The sequence below is a fragment of the Heterodontus francisci genome, chromosome 18 (assembly GCF_036365525.1).
Source record: "Heterodontus francisci isolate sHetFra1 chromosome 18, sHetFra1.hap1, whole genome shotgun sequence".
Lineage (NCBI taxonomy): Eukaryota > Metazoa > Chordata > Chondrichthyes > Heterodontiformes > Heterodontidae > Heterodontus > Heterodontus francisci.
The window spans coordinates 11,443,001-11,460,222 of NC_090388.1; the positions used below are offsets into that span (position 1 = coordinate 11,443,001).

The 17,222-nt window shown below is 42.4% G+C and overlaps 1 protein-coding gene across 2 annotated transcripts; it reads left to right on the top strand.

Annotated features, from left to right (window-relative positions):
* The first annotated feature begins 660 nt into the window (after positions 1-660).
* On the top strand, positions 661-16,086 carry ccdc107 (coiled-coil domain containing 107). Of its 2 annotated transcripts, none has more exons than XM_068051161.1 (6): positions 661-904; positions 5,958-6,166; positions 9,370-9,442; positions 10,227-10,317; positions 14,679-14,776; positions 15,310-16,086. In XM_068051161.1, exons 1-6 carry the CDS (start codon positions 772-774, stop codon positions 15,621-15,623), a joined length of 918 nt encoding a protein of 305 aa, XP_067907262.1. In that variant the 5' UTR covers positions 661-771; the 3' UTR covers positions 15,624-16,086. The 2 variants fall into 2 exon arrangements, with proteins under 2 accessions (XP_067907262.1, XP_067907263.1); XM_068051162.1 differs by having other exon boundaries at positions 15,313-16,086.
* Positions 16,087-17,222: the final 1,136 nt, after the last annotated feature.

Below are 17,222 nucleotides of genomic sequence, written 5' to 3' on the forward strand. Positions count from 1 at the left end.
ATCTGTGAAGTGACGGGACTGAATTAACAGTGCGTTGCTCCCGCCGCAGTCATAACTACAGCCAACAACGTACTTTTTGAAGTGTAGTCACTGTTGTAATGCAGGAAATGTGGCACCCAGTATGTGCATAGCAAATTCCCACAAACATCAATGTGACAATAACCACATAGTGTTCCTGGTGTCCTGGCCAATACTTTTCCCTCAATCAGAATCACAAAAAACAGATTATCTGGCAATTATCACATTGCTGTGTTTGTGGTGTTGTGGCCAGGACACCGGGGAAAAGTGCCATGCTCTTAACTCTGTTTCTCTCTGCACAAATGTGGCCAGACCTGCTGAGTATTTCCAGCATTTCCTGCGTTGTCTCAGATTTCCAGCATCTGCAGCTTTTGTAAAACCTTTCCAAAAGTGCCCTCTTTTTAGAGGGGGGGGGGCACAACTAACCACCAAAAGCAAACTTATCGAATTAAATAATATTATTTGCTCTATCGAACCAGCTAAACACTCCAAGCATTAATGTTTACATCTTCCCACTCTTACAGAATATGAAGCAACTGAGAGATTCTGGATAAGCTCAGTTCTGGTTAAAGCTATTGCTGGGAAAAGCGAATGTGTTTCGAAACAGTTGCTGCGGGGGAGGCGCACCGCACCCCGTAGGAATGAGAGGCGGAGCGGCTCTGGCTTGCGGAGGGTCAGTTCCAGGCCGGGCAGGGCTGGGAGGGTCAGAGCTAGGCTGGGCTGGGCCGAGCCGGGTCGCTGGAAAGGCTGACCATGTCGTTAGCTCAGCAGACGGCGCTGGCCCTGTGCCTCTTTATTGGTGTTTTGGTGGTGATTCCAAGGATGTTAGTGGGACCCGGCGGAGGGAAGGAGGCTGCGGTGCGGTCAGCGGGTCATCGCTCCTCAGGTACAAAGGCTGGGGTGGCTTCGGGCACTGATCATGGTGGGGTGGGGAACAGGCTGACCGTAGAGGCAAGGGTACGGGCACTGTCCGGGGGGTTATGGGCACTGTACGGGCACTGTCCGGGGGGGTGTGTGGGCACTGTCCGGGGGGGTGTGTGGGCACTGTCCGGGGGGGGGGGGTTACAGGCACTATCCGGGGGGTTATGGGCACTGTCCGGGGGGTTACAGGCACTGTCCGGGGGGGTTACGGGCACTGTGCGGGTGTGTGGGCACTGTCCGGGGGGGTGTGTGGGCACTGTCCGGGGGGGGTTACAGGCACTGTCCGGGGGGGGGTTACGGGCACTGTCCGGGGGGGGGGTTACGGGCACTATCCGGGGGGTTATGGGCACTGTCCGGGGGGTTATGGGCACTGTCCGGGGGGGTTACGGGCACTGTGCGGGTGTACGGGCACTGTCCGGGGGGTTATGGGCACTGTCCGGGGGGTTACGGGCACTGTCCGGGGGGGGGTTACGGGCACTGTCCGGGGGGGGGTTTACAGGCACTGTCCGGGGGGGTTACGGGCACTATCCGGGGGGTTACGGGCACTGTGCGGGTGTACGGGCACTGTCCGGGGGGTTATGGGCACTGTCCGGGGGGTTATGGGCACTGTCCGGGGGGGGTTACAGGCACTGTCCGGGGGGGGGTTACAGGCACTGTCCGGGGGGGGTTACGGGCACTATCCGGGGGGTTACGGGCACTATCCGGGGGGGGTGTGTGGGCACTGTCCGGGGGGGTGTGTGGGCACTGTCTGGGGGGTTACAGGCACCGTCTGGGAGGTATGGGCATTGTCCGGGGGGCTGGTGTATGGGCAGTGCCCAGGGTGTTGGGGTGTGGGCAATGACTGGCTGGGGGGGCAGGGACAGACACTGAGTGGAGGTTACTGCCACTGCGCAGGGGATGGAATATAGGTACTAACCAAGGGGGTCAGAGCACAGGTGTTGAGTCTGAGTACAGGCACTGAGTGGTAGCAGGACCAGGCGGGGTGGGGGTCGCAAACTGACCAGTCATAAGACCAGGGTGGGGAGACAGAAGAACTTGCGTGCTCTTCTTCGACCAGTGCCATGGGAACTTTTACATCCATCTAAGAGAGCACACGGGATCTCCGTTTAATGTCTCATTGGAAAGGCTGCACCTCTGCTACTGCAGCATTCCGTTAGTACTGCACAGAGAGTGTCAGCCAAGATTTTGTGCTCAGGTCTCTGGAATGGGACCTGAACCCAAAATCTTCTGACTCAGATGAGAGAGTGCTACCCACTGAGCCAGGCCTGACAGAATAGAGGTTTATGCTTTAACAGCCTAACACATTTATAATGCAATGATAGGTGATGTTTTCTCCAAGCTACTGCCTACATCATTGCTCCCCTGGGCTGAGACTATCTTTGTAAACATGATACATGTAGGGTTTCCAGGAAAGTGGCCAGCGATAAAGTCATTTCCTGATACAGAGCTGAACGGTAGCAGTTCATTCACTTGCAGCTAGCTTCACTGAGATTACCAGTACATGTCCAAACCCATGTAGTTGCTTTCTTGCGACACTTCTTTTTGTGCCCTATTACGGTTTTATCCTCGCTCCACTGACTAGCTCCATTTCTACACCGAAGATGCATTTTATTCCCTTTTTAGGCTTTACTTTCTCTGGCTAAAGTTCAAGCACCAGTGCTTGATGTATGAAAAGTTAATTCAAGTACATTTGCCTATGAAGTTTTAGGGTTAATCCCTGATTAGACATTTTCACATTTTGGCAGTAATTCCCACAACATTTATCATTACATGTCATTGTAAGTTGCACTTGGGGATTTTAATGACTTTTGCAAGCTATGTACAATTGTAGTTTGATTGGGTTTTGAAAATCAGGCCCCGAAATCCCTGGGGTTGGGTCGCGGAGAAAGCCAAATGTCCGCTCGTGCAGCCAGTAATTTGGGGTTCTGCCATGTTTGCTCTGGCATAGGCTGTCCCTTTAAATTCAGAAAGTGGTCTTGGGAAGATTTTCTGTCTGCCTACTCCCTTATGTCAAGAGGGTGGGTCTGGGGGAGTTCCTGGCTTCTCTTTGGAATTTTGCCCTTTATGCCCTCTGAGGGCTGCACTGGAACTCAAGCCAGCTTAGAGCTGGCATAAGGCCCCAAATCGTTTTGTTGGAATATGAATGGATCCTGGAGGGTTCCGCTGGTGTATCTTTGTAGGTGTGATATGCCCGCTCTGACCATGCAAATGATGCCTCCCCCAGGGTTTGGAACAAGGATCTTTGGGCTAGGGCAATTGTAGGTTTTGCTCTTGAGCACTTGCATAGATTCGCAAGTTTTGGGGCCATGAATTTTACAACACAGAAGACGACTATTTGACCCATCTGGATGCTCTCTGACTAAGCGCTCTGCTTAGTCATGTTACCCAGTCCTCTTGCAAACCATTAAAAAAAAAGATCTTTCAAATATTTATCCAGTTTGCTTTCCAAAGCTATAGTTTCTGCTATCAGCCTTGTTTTTGAATTTCATGTTCCAACAACCCTCTGTAAAAAAAAAAAAAAGTGCTCCCAGCTTCTCCCTTTCCCATTTGGCGATGGTTGTAAATGTAAGCCCTTTAGCAGCCAACTAACCATCAAGTGGAAATAGTTCTTTTCCCAATTTACTCTACCAAAATTTCTCATAATATCTCCTCTTAAACTCCTTTGGTGGAATGAAAAGAGGTTCAGCTTCTGCAGTTTCTTTTTACAGGAAAGTATTAGAAGCCTACTTTTGTTACACCAAGTCATTTTAACAATGTCTGAATTTCTTCCTACCTTTTTATATATTTATGCTTATATATTTATTGCATAATTTAGTTAGGTATAATTAACCCGGATATCAGTCATCTGATGATGCCTATTGATAGCAGTTAGAGTCAGAGTTATACAGCCCATTGTGTATGTGCCGGCCATACAGCACCCAACTATTCTAATCCCATATTCCTGCACTTGGCCCGTAGCCATGTATGCTATGGCGTTTCAAGTGGTCATCTAAATACTTTTTCAATGTTGTGAGGGTTCCTGCCTCTACCACCTCTTCAGGCAGTGTGTTCCAGATTCCAACCACCCTCTAGGTGAAAAAATGTTTCCTCAAATCTTCCCCTAAACCTCCTGCCCCTTACCCTAAATCTATACCCCCTGGTTCTTGACCCCTCCGCTAAGGGAAAAAGTTTCCTCCTATCTAATCTATCAGTGCCCCTCATAATCTTGTACACCTCAATCATGTCCCCCTTCAGCCTTCTCTGCTCCAAGGAAAACAACCCTAGCCTTTTCAGTCTGTCTTCATAGCTGAAATGCTCCAGCCCAGGCAACATCCTGGTGAATCTCCTCTGTACCCTCTCTAGTGCAATCACATCCTTCCTATAGTGTGATCACCAGAACTGTACACAGTACTCCAGCTGTGGCCTAACTAGCGTTTTATATAGCTCCATCATAACCTCCCTGCTCTGATATTCTATGCCTCGGCATATAAAGGCAAGTATCCCATATGCCTTCCTAACCACCTTATCTACCTGTGCTGCTGCCTTCAGTGATCTATGGACAAGTACACCAAGGTCCCTCTGACTTTCTGTACTTCCTAGGGTCCTACCATCCATTGTGTATTCCCTTGCCTTGTTAGTCCTCCCAAAATGTATTCCCTCACACTTTTCAGGATTAAATTCCATTTGCCATTGCTCCGCCCATCTTACCAGCCCATCTATATCTCACTGTAATCTCAGCATTTCCTCCTCACTATTTACAACACCAGCAATTTTCGTGTCATCTGCGAACTTACTGATCATACCTCCTATATTCACGTCGAAGTCATGAATGTACACTACAAATAGCAAGGGTCCCAGCACCGATCCCTGTGGTACACCACTGGTCACAGGCTTCCAATCGCAAAAACAGCCCTCGTTCATTACCCTCTGCCTCCTGCCACTAAGCCAATTTTGGATCCAATTTGCCAAATTGCCCTGGATCCCATGGGCTCTTGCCTTCTTAACCAACCTTCCATGCGGGACCTTATCAAAAGCATTACTGAAATCCATGTATACTACATCTACTGCTTTACCCTCATCGACACATCTAGTCACCTCCTCGAAAAATTCAATCAAGTTAGACACTTATCAAGTTAGACAGTTATTAAACTTTATTCAGTTTAGGTACATTACAGTATCTGAGCAGTAGTTTTCAAACTATAATTAAGAGTTACATTACCCTCTTTATGCCCGAGTAGAAGTCGAGATTTTACGTATTTGCACCCTCTGGCTCCAACCCCTAGCTGATCCTCTGGGTGTCTCCCGAATTCTTTCTGAAGTCTTCTACATCTCCTGTCTGTTTGGATTCCCCTTCTTGTACCTTTTTCTATAATTCAAAACTACTGAATTTCACTAAATTAATCATTGGCTTATACCCATCATCTTATTGTCTAAATTAAAGAAATGCCATCTGCATGATATCTCTGTTTGCTTAGATTTTGATCTTCTGACTCCCTCACATCACTTCTTTTAACTGTTATCAGTGCAGCTGTTGGAAAATGTTTCCACCCTGAAGAGATTTGACGTCCTTGATCACATTCCAGTCGATTAGGTTGCCTGCCTATTCTTGGCTTCCTTGGGAACATAGCTGCCTCTGCTTGCTTCCCTTTCTTTCTTCTGCTGACAGACTTTTAACATAATTTTAGCCTTTTTGACATTTTAGCCAGGTTACCAATTACTTGTGTTTAAATTGTCTCACTTCTCTGCCCCTTTTCACTTCGTAACTGTCATCTGCTGGAGCCAGTGGGGCTCTGAGATCACAGAAACAGTAAAATATAGCAATAGTGAAAGGCACCAGCACTCCAGCATATACATATTTTGAATAAACATTTATCTAATTAAGCAATTAATAGATACTGGAGAATTCTCATGTAATCCCATCACTTTGTATGGCTGAATTTGACTCTCAGTGCTTGCTATCACTGGATATATCATGGATATATGGAGTGTCGTCATGTTGAATGACTTTTTTCAATCTCTTCATTTGATTTCTATTCCAGCTCCTGGAAGAGGCCAGCCATTGAATGCAAACTCACAATCAAGTAGTCCTAAAGGACCACCTAATCTCAGGATGCAGCACATGAGAAGCATAAATCAAAACAAAATGAATGGTGAGAAGACTCAGGGCAGAAACAGAGGATTTGCTTTCCAGTTAATGCCACTTTATGCAATAGGAATAAGTATATATGCAGTTTACAAACTTGTGCAGGTAAGCGCATTACTGTATTGCACTTTATAAATAAAATAATACTGTAAGAATGCTTGTGAACGCTGCTGACCTCTGGCAAAGTGTTAACATTTCCCCTTTTTCTAATGTTTCCCCACAGGCCAGTGTGACACTAGCTCGAATGAAACTGAAAGGGCTTGCTTTGTGATTGTAATATATATTGTAATATGTCCATCCATGTGTATATGACTTTTTTGTTCTTGTCTGTGATATTTGTTTTCCATTGTAACAAAATGTATTACTTATTTGGCAATAGAATATTTACAATTTCACAACCAAATGTATAATTTACAACAGGCAGCAGAATGGATAGGAACTTGGCTGAACAGAAGGTAAACTGTGGTGGAGACAATGTTAAAATCATTGATCCCTCTTTATTTCTACAGTACAATAGTGACTACACTTCAAAAGTACTTCATTGATTTTAAAGTGCTTTGAGACGTCCGGTAATCGGGAAAGGCGCTATATAAATGCAAGTTTGGATTCGGGATAATGAGCGCATTTATCAACATTTGTGCATGACATAAAAATAAGGAGCATGGTTAATCCTGAAGAGTAAGTGACTTCTGGAGAACATAGATCAATAGATTGAGCAGATAGATAATAGGGTGAAGTTTAATAAGGAAGAATGTGAGGTGGTACGTTTTGAGAGGAAGATGTCATTTATACTAGATGGTAAAATTTCATAAGATTTAGGGGTTCAGATATACAAATCATTAAGAGTGGGAGGACAAGTTGATTAAGTATGTGGAAGCCTAGGCTTTAATTGTATGAGGCACTGAGTACAAAAGCAGACAGGTAATGCTGAACCTATACATTCATTAGTTAGGTTACAGTTAGAATACCATGTCCAATGTTGGGCACCTGACTTTAGTAAGGGTGTTAAGATCATGGAGATGGTACAGAGGAGATTCTCTAAGAGCAGGATTAACGCACTGTGGTGTGATCCCATCTTCCCTGCTCTGTGCTGGATGACGCACCAAGCTCCAGTCAAATGCTACACTCATTCAGGAGTCTGCTGCAACATCTTGTCCTAACTACATTTTTTTAAAAATTCACTGTCAAGATTTGGGTGCCACTGACAAGGCCACCATTTGTTGCCCATTTCTAGTTAAGAACAGGAGTAGTCCGTTCACCCCCTTGGGCCTGCTCCGCCATCATGGTTGATCTGCACCTCAGTCCCATGTTCTCGCCTTTGCCCTGCATCTCTTTATACCCTTACCCAACAAAAATGTAACAAACTCAGTCCTAGACATAATAAAAGCAAAATACTGCAGATGCTGGAAATCTGAAATAAAAACAAGAAATGCTGGAAATACTTAGCAGGTCTGGCAGCATCTGTGGAGAGAGAAACAGAGTTAACGTTTCAGGTCAGTGATCCTTCATCAGTCCTGAACATTCCTGCCCTGAGCAAGTGATGGCCCACTGTCTTGAATTGCTGCAGTCTGGGTGGTTGAAGTGGATTGATACAGCTGAGGGTATTGCCAGCACTTTGAAAAGACCGTTAGTCAACCGTGTTGGTTTGGAACTGAAGTCGCGTATAGACCAGACCTGGTAAGGACAGTAGGTTTCCTTCCCCAAAGGGCATTAGTGAATCAGTTGGGTTTTTAAGACAATCTGACAGCTTCGTTCATGGTCACATTTTCACTGATACCACCTTTTTATTTCTGGATTTTTAAAAAAAACTGCACTCAAATTCTTAAACTAGTGGGATTTGAACTCATGATCTCTGGATTATCAGTGCAGGTCTTTGATAACTAATCCAGTAACATAACCACTATACTGCCATATCCCAGCAAGTAAAAATGCTTAATGTAGCCAACTGAGTTTCCTCTGTCCTTTATTTCAGTGGAATTGTTGACCAATAATAGGTTAAAACCTCTGCTGAAATAGTGTAGAAAAGAATCACAGGTAAACATGTTAATCATTTGTACCTGTTATCCAGTCATATGATTAAAAAGCCAAAATCCTTTGAACTGCAGGTTTTACTGGGAATGTTTTCCCTGTAGGATTGCTTGTTTTATCCCAAGCATTGGATGTGGAAAATAACTTTATTTAAGTAGGGCAATTCACAGTACCGAAGGAAGGGTGGCACAGTGGCGCAGTGGTTAGCACCGCAGTCTCACAGCTCCAGCGACCCGGGTACTGCCTGTGTGGAGTTTGCACGTTCTCCCTGTGTCTGCATGGGTTTTCTCTGGGTGCTCCAGTTTCCTCCCACAAGCCAAAAGACTTACAGGTTGGTAAGTAAATTGGCCATTGTAAATTGACACTAGTATAGGTAGGTGGTAGGGAAATATAGGGACAGGTGGGGATGTGGTAGGAATATGGGATTAGTGTAGGATTAGTATAAATGGGTGGTTGATGGTCGGCACAGACTCGGTGGGCTGAAGGGCCTGTTTCAGTGCTGTATCTCTAAACTAAACTAAACTAAGAAAAGGACCTGCATTTATATAGTATCTTTCACATCCTTGGAACTTTCCAAAGTGCTTTACACCCAGTGAGTTACGACTCGAAGTTATAAGCAAGGCAAGGATGCCAATGTGTGCACAGCAAGGTCCCACAAACAGCATTGAGATAAATGATCAGTTTATCAGTTTTGGTGCTATTAGTTGAGGGCTAACTGTTCCTCTGCTGCTCTTCAAATAACCGTGCTCCTTATTTTGTGTCATGCACAAATTTTGATAATGCGCTCACTATCCCTGAGTCTAAGTTATTTAGAAAAGTATCTTGCATTTATATAGCGCCTTACATATCCACCAGACATCTCCAAGCACCTTACAGCCAATAAAGTACTTTTGAAGTTTAGTCACTGTTGTACTGCAGAAATATATTGAGGAGCTTTTACGTCCACCGGAGTAGGCCTTGCTTTAATGTCTCATCTGAAAAAGAGTTGCACTGAATTGTCAGCCGAGAATATGAGCTCTTGTTCTGGATAGCCTGCTTCCATTTTACAGAGAATCCAATCTAGAATTTACTGCTTCCGAAAATCAGTGATCTAGCCGTATTTCTTTTCTTTTTTCTTTCTGTTGGGCCTCCTTATCTCGAGAGACAATGGATACGCGCCTGGAGGTGGTCAGTGGTTTGCCGTATTACAGAAGGAAAAATAGCTTGCAGGTTTTGAAAGGGTTTTATAGAACTCACTATGATACTTATAATTGTTTGAAATATTTTTTCTGGCTTTTCAGGTAAAATTCAATGAAAATGAAAAATTAAGCAATGAGAAAAATAAGGAAGTTGACAATAAGAGGAAAAATACAGGTATATGATAACACAGATAATTATTTGTGGAAAATGCAACATTTCTGCAATAAAAGCTGATGTAATTCGTGGCACAACTTTGATTCTACTGAAATAAGTGTTATTCAGAACCAATGGCTTGGTTATGTCAATCTGTGTTCGTAACTGTTTCCTTTCTTCCCTTACATATCTGATGTCAGTTAGATAAACTGTTTGGATTCTTTAATGCTCATCTTAATTGCTAATTATTATTTATTAGCCAGTCTGCACCGGAAAGGATACATCATATGTTAACCATTATGCAGAATTTAGAAAGGTTGTGCCAAACAAGGGTACGAGGTGCATGGGAACACCATCACCTCCAAGTTTCCATCCGAGTCACAAACCATCCCGACTAGGACATATATTGCTATTCCTTCATTGTCGCTGGGTCAAAATCCGGAATTTCCTACCTAACATCACAGTGGGAGCAATTTCGCCGTTTGAACTGTCGCGGTTCAAGAAGGTGGGCCATCACCATCTTCTGGAGGGCATCTAGGGACAGGCGATACATGCCATCCTTGTTAGTGAAACCTAATTCCTGAGAATGAATTAAAAAAGGGTTTCGGAGAAGGAGAATGGAAATCTCTCACTACTGCCTTGCAATGTCACCCTAGATAATGCGCACAAGTCTCTGGATTGGGGCTTGAACCCATGACCTGCCTCAAGGCAAGAGTGTTAACAACTGAGTCAAGGGTAGTATTAACACTTGGACTGCAAGCAGCTCTAGATAACCTTTTAGTAACTTTAGAAACTTTTGTACTAGAAAATCAGCTTTCTGAACTGGAGATGCGTTTGGCAAAGACAGAGAGAATGCTGGACTCACTAGTAAGAGAATTAGATCCACTCACCAGCTGGTAAGTGATTGTTGCTGTTCCGCTGAGGTTTTTTTTGTTTTGTTTCTCATGCTAAGTGTTAAGGATATTTAATAAAATTGAACTATTTGCTAACCAGCGCATTATCCCTCCTGGCTCCTTCTCAGTTTCTATTGCTACCTTCCTGACCATTTACAGAGCTGCCCTCATATGTCCACATAGTCATCTTGAGTGTGCCTCAAGGTTTAATCCTTGGCTCCCTTCCTTTTTGCCGTGTACAGATTGTCTAATGAAGACATCATCCATGAGCATGGAGTCAGCTTCCATGTGTGGACAATGACACCCAGCTTCCATCTTCACTACAGAGGATACAAGTAACATCCCAGTAGTAGCTGTAAGTCAGGAAATGGAAGGGAGGGAGAAACTCAAGAAAATTACAATCACCAGGGAAATGGTACTGAACAAATGGTTGGAGCTGTAGGCTGACAAGTCCCTGGGTCCTGATGGACTTCATCCTACGGTGTTAAAAGAAGTGGCTAGTGAGATAGTTAATGCGTTAGTTTCAATTTTCCAAAATTCTCTAGATTCGGAGAAGGTTCCATTAGATTGGAAAATAGTGAATATAAAGCCTTTATTCAAAAAGGGAGGGAGACAGAAAGCAGGAAGCTACAGGCCAGTTAGCTTAACTGGAAAATGTTAGAATGTTAGGGAAAATGTTAGAAGCTATTATTAAAGACATTATAGCAGAGCATTTAGAAAAATTCAAGGGAATCAGGCAGAGTCAACATGGTTTTGTGAAAGGGAAATCATGTTTAACCAATTTATCGGAGTTCTTTGAGGGAGTTACATGTGCTGTGGATAAAGGGGAACCGGTGGATGCATTGTACTTAGATTTCCAGAAGGCATTTGATAAGGTGCCACATCAAAGGTTATTGCAGAAAATAAAATCTCATGGTGTAGGGGATAAGATATTGGCATGGATAGAAGATCGGCTAGCTAACAGGAAACAGAGTAGGCATAAATGAGTCATTTTCTGGTTGGCAAGATGTAATGAGTGGTGTGCCACAGGGATCTGTGCTAGGGCCTCAACTTTTTACAATTTATATAAATGACTTCGATAAAGGGACCGAAGGTATGGTTGCTAAATTTGCTGATGAGACAAGGATAGGTAGGAAAGTAACTTGGTGAAGAGGGCATAAGGGGGCTACAAAGGGTTATAGATAGGTTAAGTGAGTGGGCAAAGACCAGGCAAATGGAGTATAATGTGGGAAAGTGTGAAATTGATGAAATTCTATCTGGCTAATTGAATCAGGGAGGCACTCCCATTGTCTTCGTCATACAACTATCTTTTAGAATGCAGATGTGCAGCTATGTTTTCAGCCACTGTTGTGGTCTATTTAAACAAGTTATTTCAAGTCCAGTAACACTTCAAAAAAAATATTCCATATGACGAAATTAATATGTCTCATTTTGGCAGGTGTGGTTTCTGTCGCACTACCAATATTGCAACTCTGCATCTCTACTCGCATGCTCTGCTCTTCTGAATCTGGACCACTATTCCTTTCGCCACCCCCTGCACTCCATTTCATTGGTGGCAAACCCTGCAACCATCACGGCTTGCCTGCTGAAGCTCCCTTGCTTCATCTCTTTCCACTTTAAAAAGAGTCCTCCAAACATATCTCCTTGACTTTGCCTTTTGTTTCCTCTCCCAACTATTCTAATCCTTCCCTGGTTTCCAAATTCCCTCCTTCCCCCCTTCCCACCTGCCCATGAAGTGCCTTCACTATGATAAAGGGGCTATATAGTTGCTGTCATCCCCCTCACCTGGACACAGCTAGCCACATCAGTATTAAAGTGCAATCTGTTGAGTTATGGGGAGGGGGGTCCTCTAGGGTTTCCATCCTTAGCCCAGTCCAAAATCAGACAAGGAATTAGCCATAGAATTCACATTTAATTGTTCCACTTTTGCTGTTCAAATCACACCCCCTTCTCCCTCCCATTTGGGTTCTAAATCAAAATAAATAGCAAGTCTGTTTAGTAAAGACTACTTTGGCTATTTAATAAAGTTACATTTTATATTCTGTGCATTGTGCCTATGGTTATAGGGGACATAGGACAGTACAGGATTGGAAAAGACTCTGCCGTCCATCTAGCAGTTCCCACAGATAGTTAATTATTATGTAGGATGATCTCAGTACTAAAACTGTTGTAAGCTATCCACCTCCAGTTGATGTTAATCTATAATCCCATCCGTGGACATCCTTTTTATGGGAGTTGTTGTCATGTACTATCAGTAGTCACTTTTCATGGACTGAGAGGATCATAGCTTTAACCTGTCAGACAACTTATTTTCTTTATAAGTCTGAAAACATAGCATAACCTCTAATTTGGTCTCTACACTAGCTTAGTAATAGTTTATCTCCTGAATGGATTGGAGTTTGTTGGCTTGAAATAATTAGCTGTAGCAATTCAACACTGGAAGCTCAGACAAGAGGAGAGATTGAAGAGTAGGGCAGCTGGGAGCAAAGAAGGAGTCAGAGGCTCTTATTGTGAATGGAGATTGGCACAAATAACTTTACTGTTTCTACACCACCCACTAGGAATGGAATCAGTGTGAATCTGTATGAATGTAAACAGTGTCTGGGCCAGTGGAGTGAACAGAGGCTAATATTATGTTTACAATATTGTAACAAAGGAAAATCACTTTCATTTGTGCTGAATTTGCTGTTCCATAGTGACCCGCCCTTTACCTAATACACAGCTGATGCAGGGATTAATCCCCTGTACATTATAGCATTTACTCTCTCCTGTACATTATATGGAGAGCAGGTTCTGGTTGGGCAAGAGAGAGAAGCACAAGAGTTGGGCTGTTGAGTAGGGGTGAGAGGCAGTATAGTCATGACTCGGGTAGAACTAAGACAGGTGAAGTTCATAAAGACTGGGACTGTCTTCCACCATTGCTGCAAGGTCCATTGAGAGAAGAAAAGGAATGTTCAGGGTGACATTTCATGGTTAACCTGCTAGTTGCCAAAAATTCATCACCAAGGTAACACAACTTTCCCTTTCTCTGCCCACACAGTAGTATTGCAACTAGCAGCTAACCCTAAATTGATCTTTTGAAATACCATCAGTTACTTGATGTGCTTATCTCGCACTAAATTTTTGTTTTTTTATGAGTTGTCTATGAATGTTTACTTTTTTATAACTAAATGCTGAAACTTGTTAAATTGCACAAGATGTAACACAGTTGCAAAATTTTGTTTGAACAAATAAAGCACTGGAAACAAAAATGTATTATTGTCTGGAGTGAAACTTGTTCACAGTTAAGTATTAATTTGTGCCAATGAAGTATCCAACTGTTTTGTCTTCAAAAAGAATGGAATGCTTAAAGTAATGTCCCTATTCCTTATTTTGTGTAGTAACCTTTGATGTGGCACCTTATCGAATGCCTTTTAGAAATCTAAACACACCACATCTACAGGTTTCCCATTATCCACCTTGCTTGGTACTTCCTCAAAGAATTCTAATAAATTAGTCAAACACAATTTCTCTTTCACAAAACCATGTTGACTCTGCCTGATTGCATTATGATTTTCTAAATGTCCTGCTATTACCTCCTTAATAGTGGATTCTAGTATTTTCCCTATGACGAACGTTAGGCTAACTGGCCTATAGTTTCCTGCTTTCTGTCTCCCTCCTTCCTTGAATAGAGGTGTTATATTTGCAATTTTCCGATCTGCTGGGAGCTTTCCAGAATCTAGGGAATTTTGGAAGATCACAACCAATGCATCAACAATCTCTGCAGCCACTTCTTTTAAGACTCTGGGATGTAAGCCATCAGGTCCAGGGGGCTTGCCAGCCTTTAGTTCTAATAGTTATCCCAGTACCTTTTCCCTAGTGATTGTGATTGTCTTAAATTCCTCCCTCCCTTTTACCTCTTGATTTTCACGTAGTCTTGGGATGTTTTTTAAAGTGAAGACAGACACAAAATACCTGTTCAATGTTTTGCCATTTCCTTGTTTCCCATTATTAATTACCTAGTCTCATCCTCTAAGGGACCAACACTCACTTTATTTACACTTTTCCTTTTTAAATACTTATAAAAACAGATGGTAAGAGTTTCTCCATTTCTGGCTAGCTTTCTCTCATACTCTAATTTCTCTTTTAGTCATTCTTTGCTGGTTTCTAAAATCTGTTCAATCTTCTGACCCACTAATCTTCGCAGTATTGTACAGTTTCTTTTTCAATTTGATACTATCCTTAACTTCCTTAGCCACTTCCCATGAAAGAATAAAAAATACATTTGCAAGATGACGGCATTTCCTCTGTGAAAAATGCCATATAATACCGTAAACCCCGCTTAGCTTTAACAGCTCAGTCTTGTTGCTTTGCATTCACTATAGTGTCGATGCCGTCGCTTCTGAACAGAAGAATGAAATTATGACGCAGCTTCAGCAGATAAGACAGTTGATGAAAGAGAGGCAGTCGTCTAATGTTGATGGTAAAATGATTGATTATGCAGTAAAGCATTGAGGTTTTAAAATAATTAAAATGAATTAAACTATCTTAGTTGTACTTATGGATGAGTTTCATTTTGAATGCCTCGGTCATGTTCTAGTTCGCTGCTCTTTTAAGTCGCTACTTAAAACCCACCTCTTTGACCAAGTTTATGGTCACCTGTGATCTCTCTGTGTTGCTCAGTGTCAAATTTAGTCTGATGTTGCACCTGTGAAGCACCTTGGGACATTTTACTATGCTAAAGGCACTATATATGCAAGTTGTTGTTGTTCCCAGAACATGCTGGTAATCTTTATACTTTTAAATGTTCATATATATGCAAAAGCTTAAAATATCCTTTTAAAAGAGATGGTACTTGAATTAAAGGGGAAGTTTGGAAAGAATTTTATATTAAAAAACATGATTAAGTTTTGTCTTATGAAGCATGATACTTTCATGCCAGTGAAATATAGTTTAATATAATTTTTTAAAAATTCTGCTTAGAATCATGCTCTAAACATTTTCTTCCCAATCTAGAAGATGTGGTTCCTGTCTCTGAGAATCTCGAAGAATGTGTCCCGGACATTGAGATAAAGACTCAAGTGACTGAAGATCAGGCCTTTGCCGATAGTGAGGAAGATTTGATAGAGGATGGTGATCCAATAACTGGCAAAGTGCTTGCATCATCATTTTTTGATGAGATTGAGTCAGTGAGCAGCATTTCCACAGAGGACACAGAAGGAGTTTCTGAAGCTGTTGCGGATTTGTCAGAAACTCAGGAACCCATGGAGTTGAGAAGACGCAACAAAATGAATGAGTTTGGAAATGAATTGCTAAAGGTCCCTCTATAATAATAATATTTTGTGCATCATATTGATCTATTTTTTTGTTGTGTGGTTTTGTAGAAATATCAATTTGTTGCATGTCGATGTATTACTGCTTAAAACACAGTTTGGTAATACATAATTTTTAACGTTTTTCAATTACATACAAAAGCATAGAAGTACCAGACAAATTTGTTATAGTTAGCATCACTGTTTACTTGTTCCATGGTAATGATAATGATCTCGATTGTTTTTATATTAAGTACTCTATGAAGAAAACATGTTGTATTGCATTATTTGGGGCTTCTGGCCCATCTAAATTCTTGTTAGTAAATGAACACTTGTTTAATTACTACATATGCGCAGAATTTCCCCTTTCATTTATCGAATGCTGGACTCACAACCCAGAGATATTGTCATGCTTTATCAATGAGGAAGGGTTTGATGTATTCATGTATTTAAGGACATAAAATTTTATTCTTTAAGTAAACTATACCCAAGTTAATAGTCACTGGAAAGAAAAGTGTAAAATGCACAAACTACAAAATGTATTTATTTCTGTTGTGATCTTACAGCCTTCTGGACACAGCCCCAGTCTACCTGCCTTTCAGATAGTGCCCTGACTGCACGAGCTCTTGGAATCTAGCCTCACATTCTGCATGGAAAATTGCTGGAAATACACAGCAGATTCAACAATATCTGCAAAGAGAACGATGGTTTGAATCTGGTTCTTCATCAGAACGGGAAACAAATCAAAAAATTAATAGAAATAACAGACTGGGAGTAAGCAGTTAGAATATAAGAAATAGGAGCTGGAGTAGGCCATTTGGCCCTTTGAGCCTGCCCTGCTATTCAACAAGATTATGACTGATCTACCTCACCTCCACCTTTATTTTATTCATTCAGGGGGACGTGGGCATCGCTGGCAAGGCCAGCATTTATTCCTCATCCCTAATTGGGATGGTGGTGAGCTGCCTTCCTGAACCGCTGCAGTCCTTGGGGTGCTATTAGGAAGGGAGTTCCCACGCTATCCCTACTTCCTTTAGTACCCAAAAATCTGTTGACCTCTGTCTTGAATATACTCAATGACTGAGCATCCAAAGCTCTCTGGGCTAGAGAATTCCAAAGATTCACAACCCTTTACGTGAAGAAATTTCTCCTCATCTCAGTCCTCCTATCAATTGCCAGGACTGTCAAAGTAGAAACTTTCCCCATTACCCTACTGTTCAAGCAAATTTCTTGCAACACACTTTCCAAATCCTAGATCAATAGCAGCTTCAATTAATTAATGCCTTTAACATAGTAAAACATCCCAAGGCACATCACAGGAGCATTAGGATGGAGGTAACTTTTAAGGAGCTTCTTGAAGGAGGAGAGACCCAGAGAGGTTTTGGAAAGGGAATTCCAAAGCTTATGGCCTGGGAAGCTGTAGGTATAGCCGCCATTGTTAGAGTGATTAAAATAGGGGAAGTGCAAGAGGCCAGAGGTGGAGAAGCACAGATATTTTGAAGAATTGTAGGGTGGGAGGAGGTTTACAGAAGTAGGGAGAGAATTTGAAAACAAGGATGAGAAATTTAAATTTGACGCATTGCTGGCTGGGAACTATTGTAGGTCAGGGATCACGGA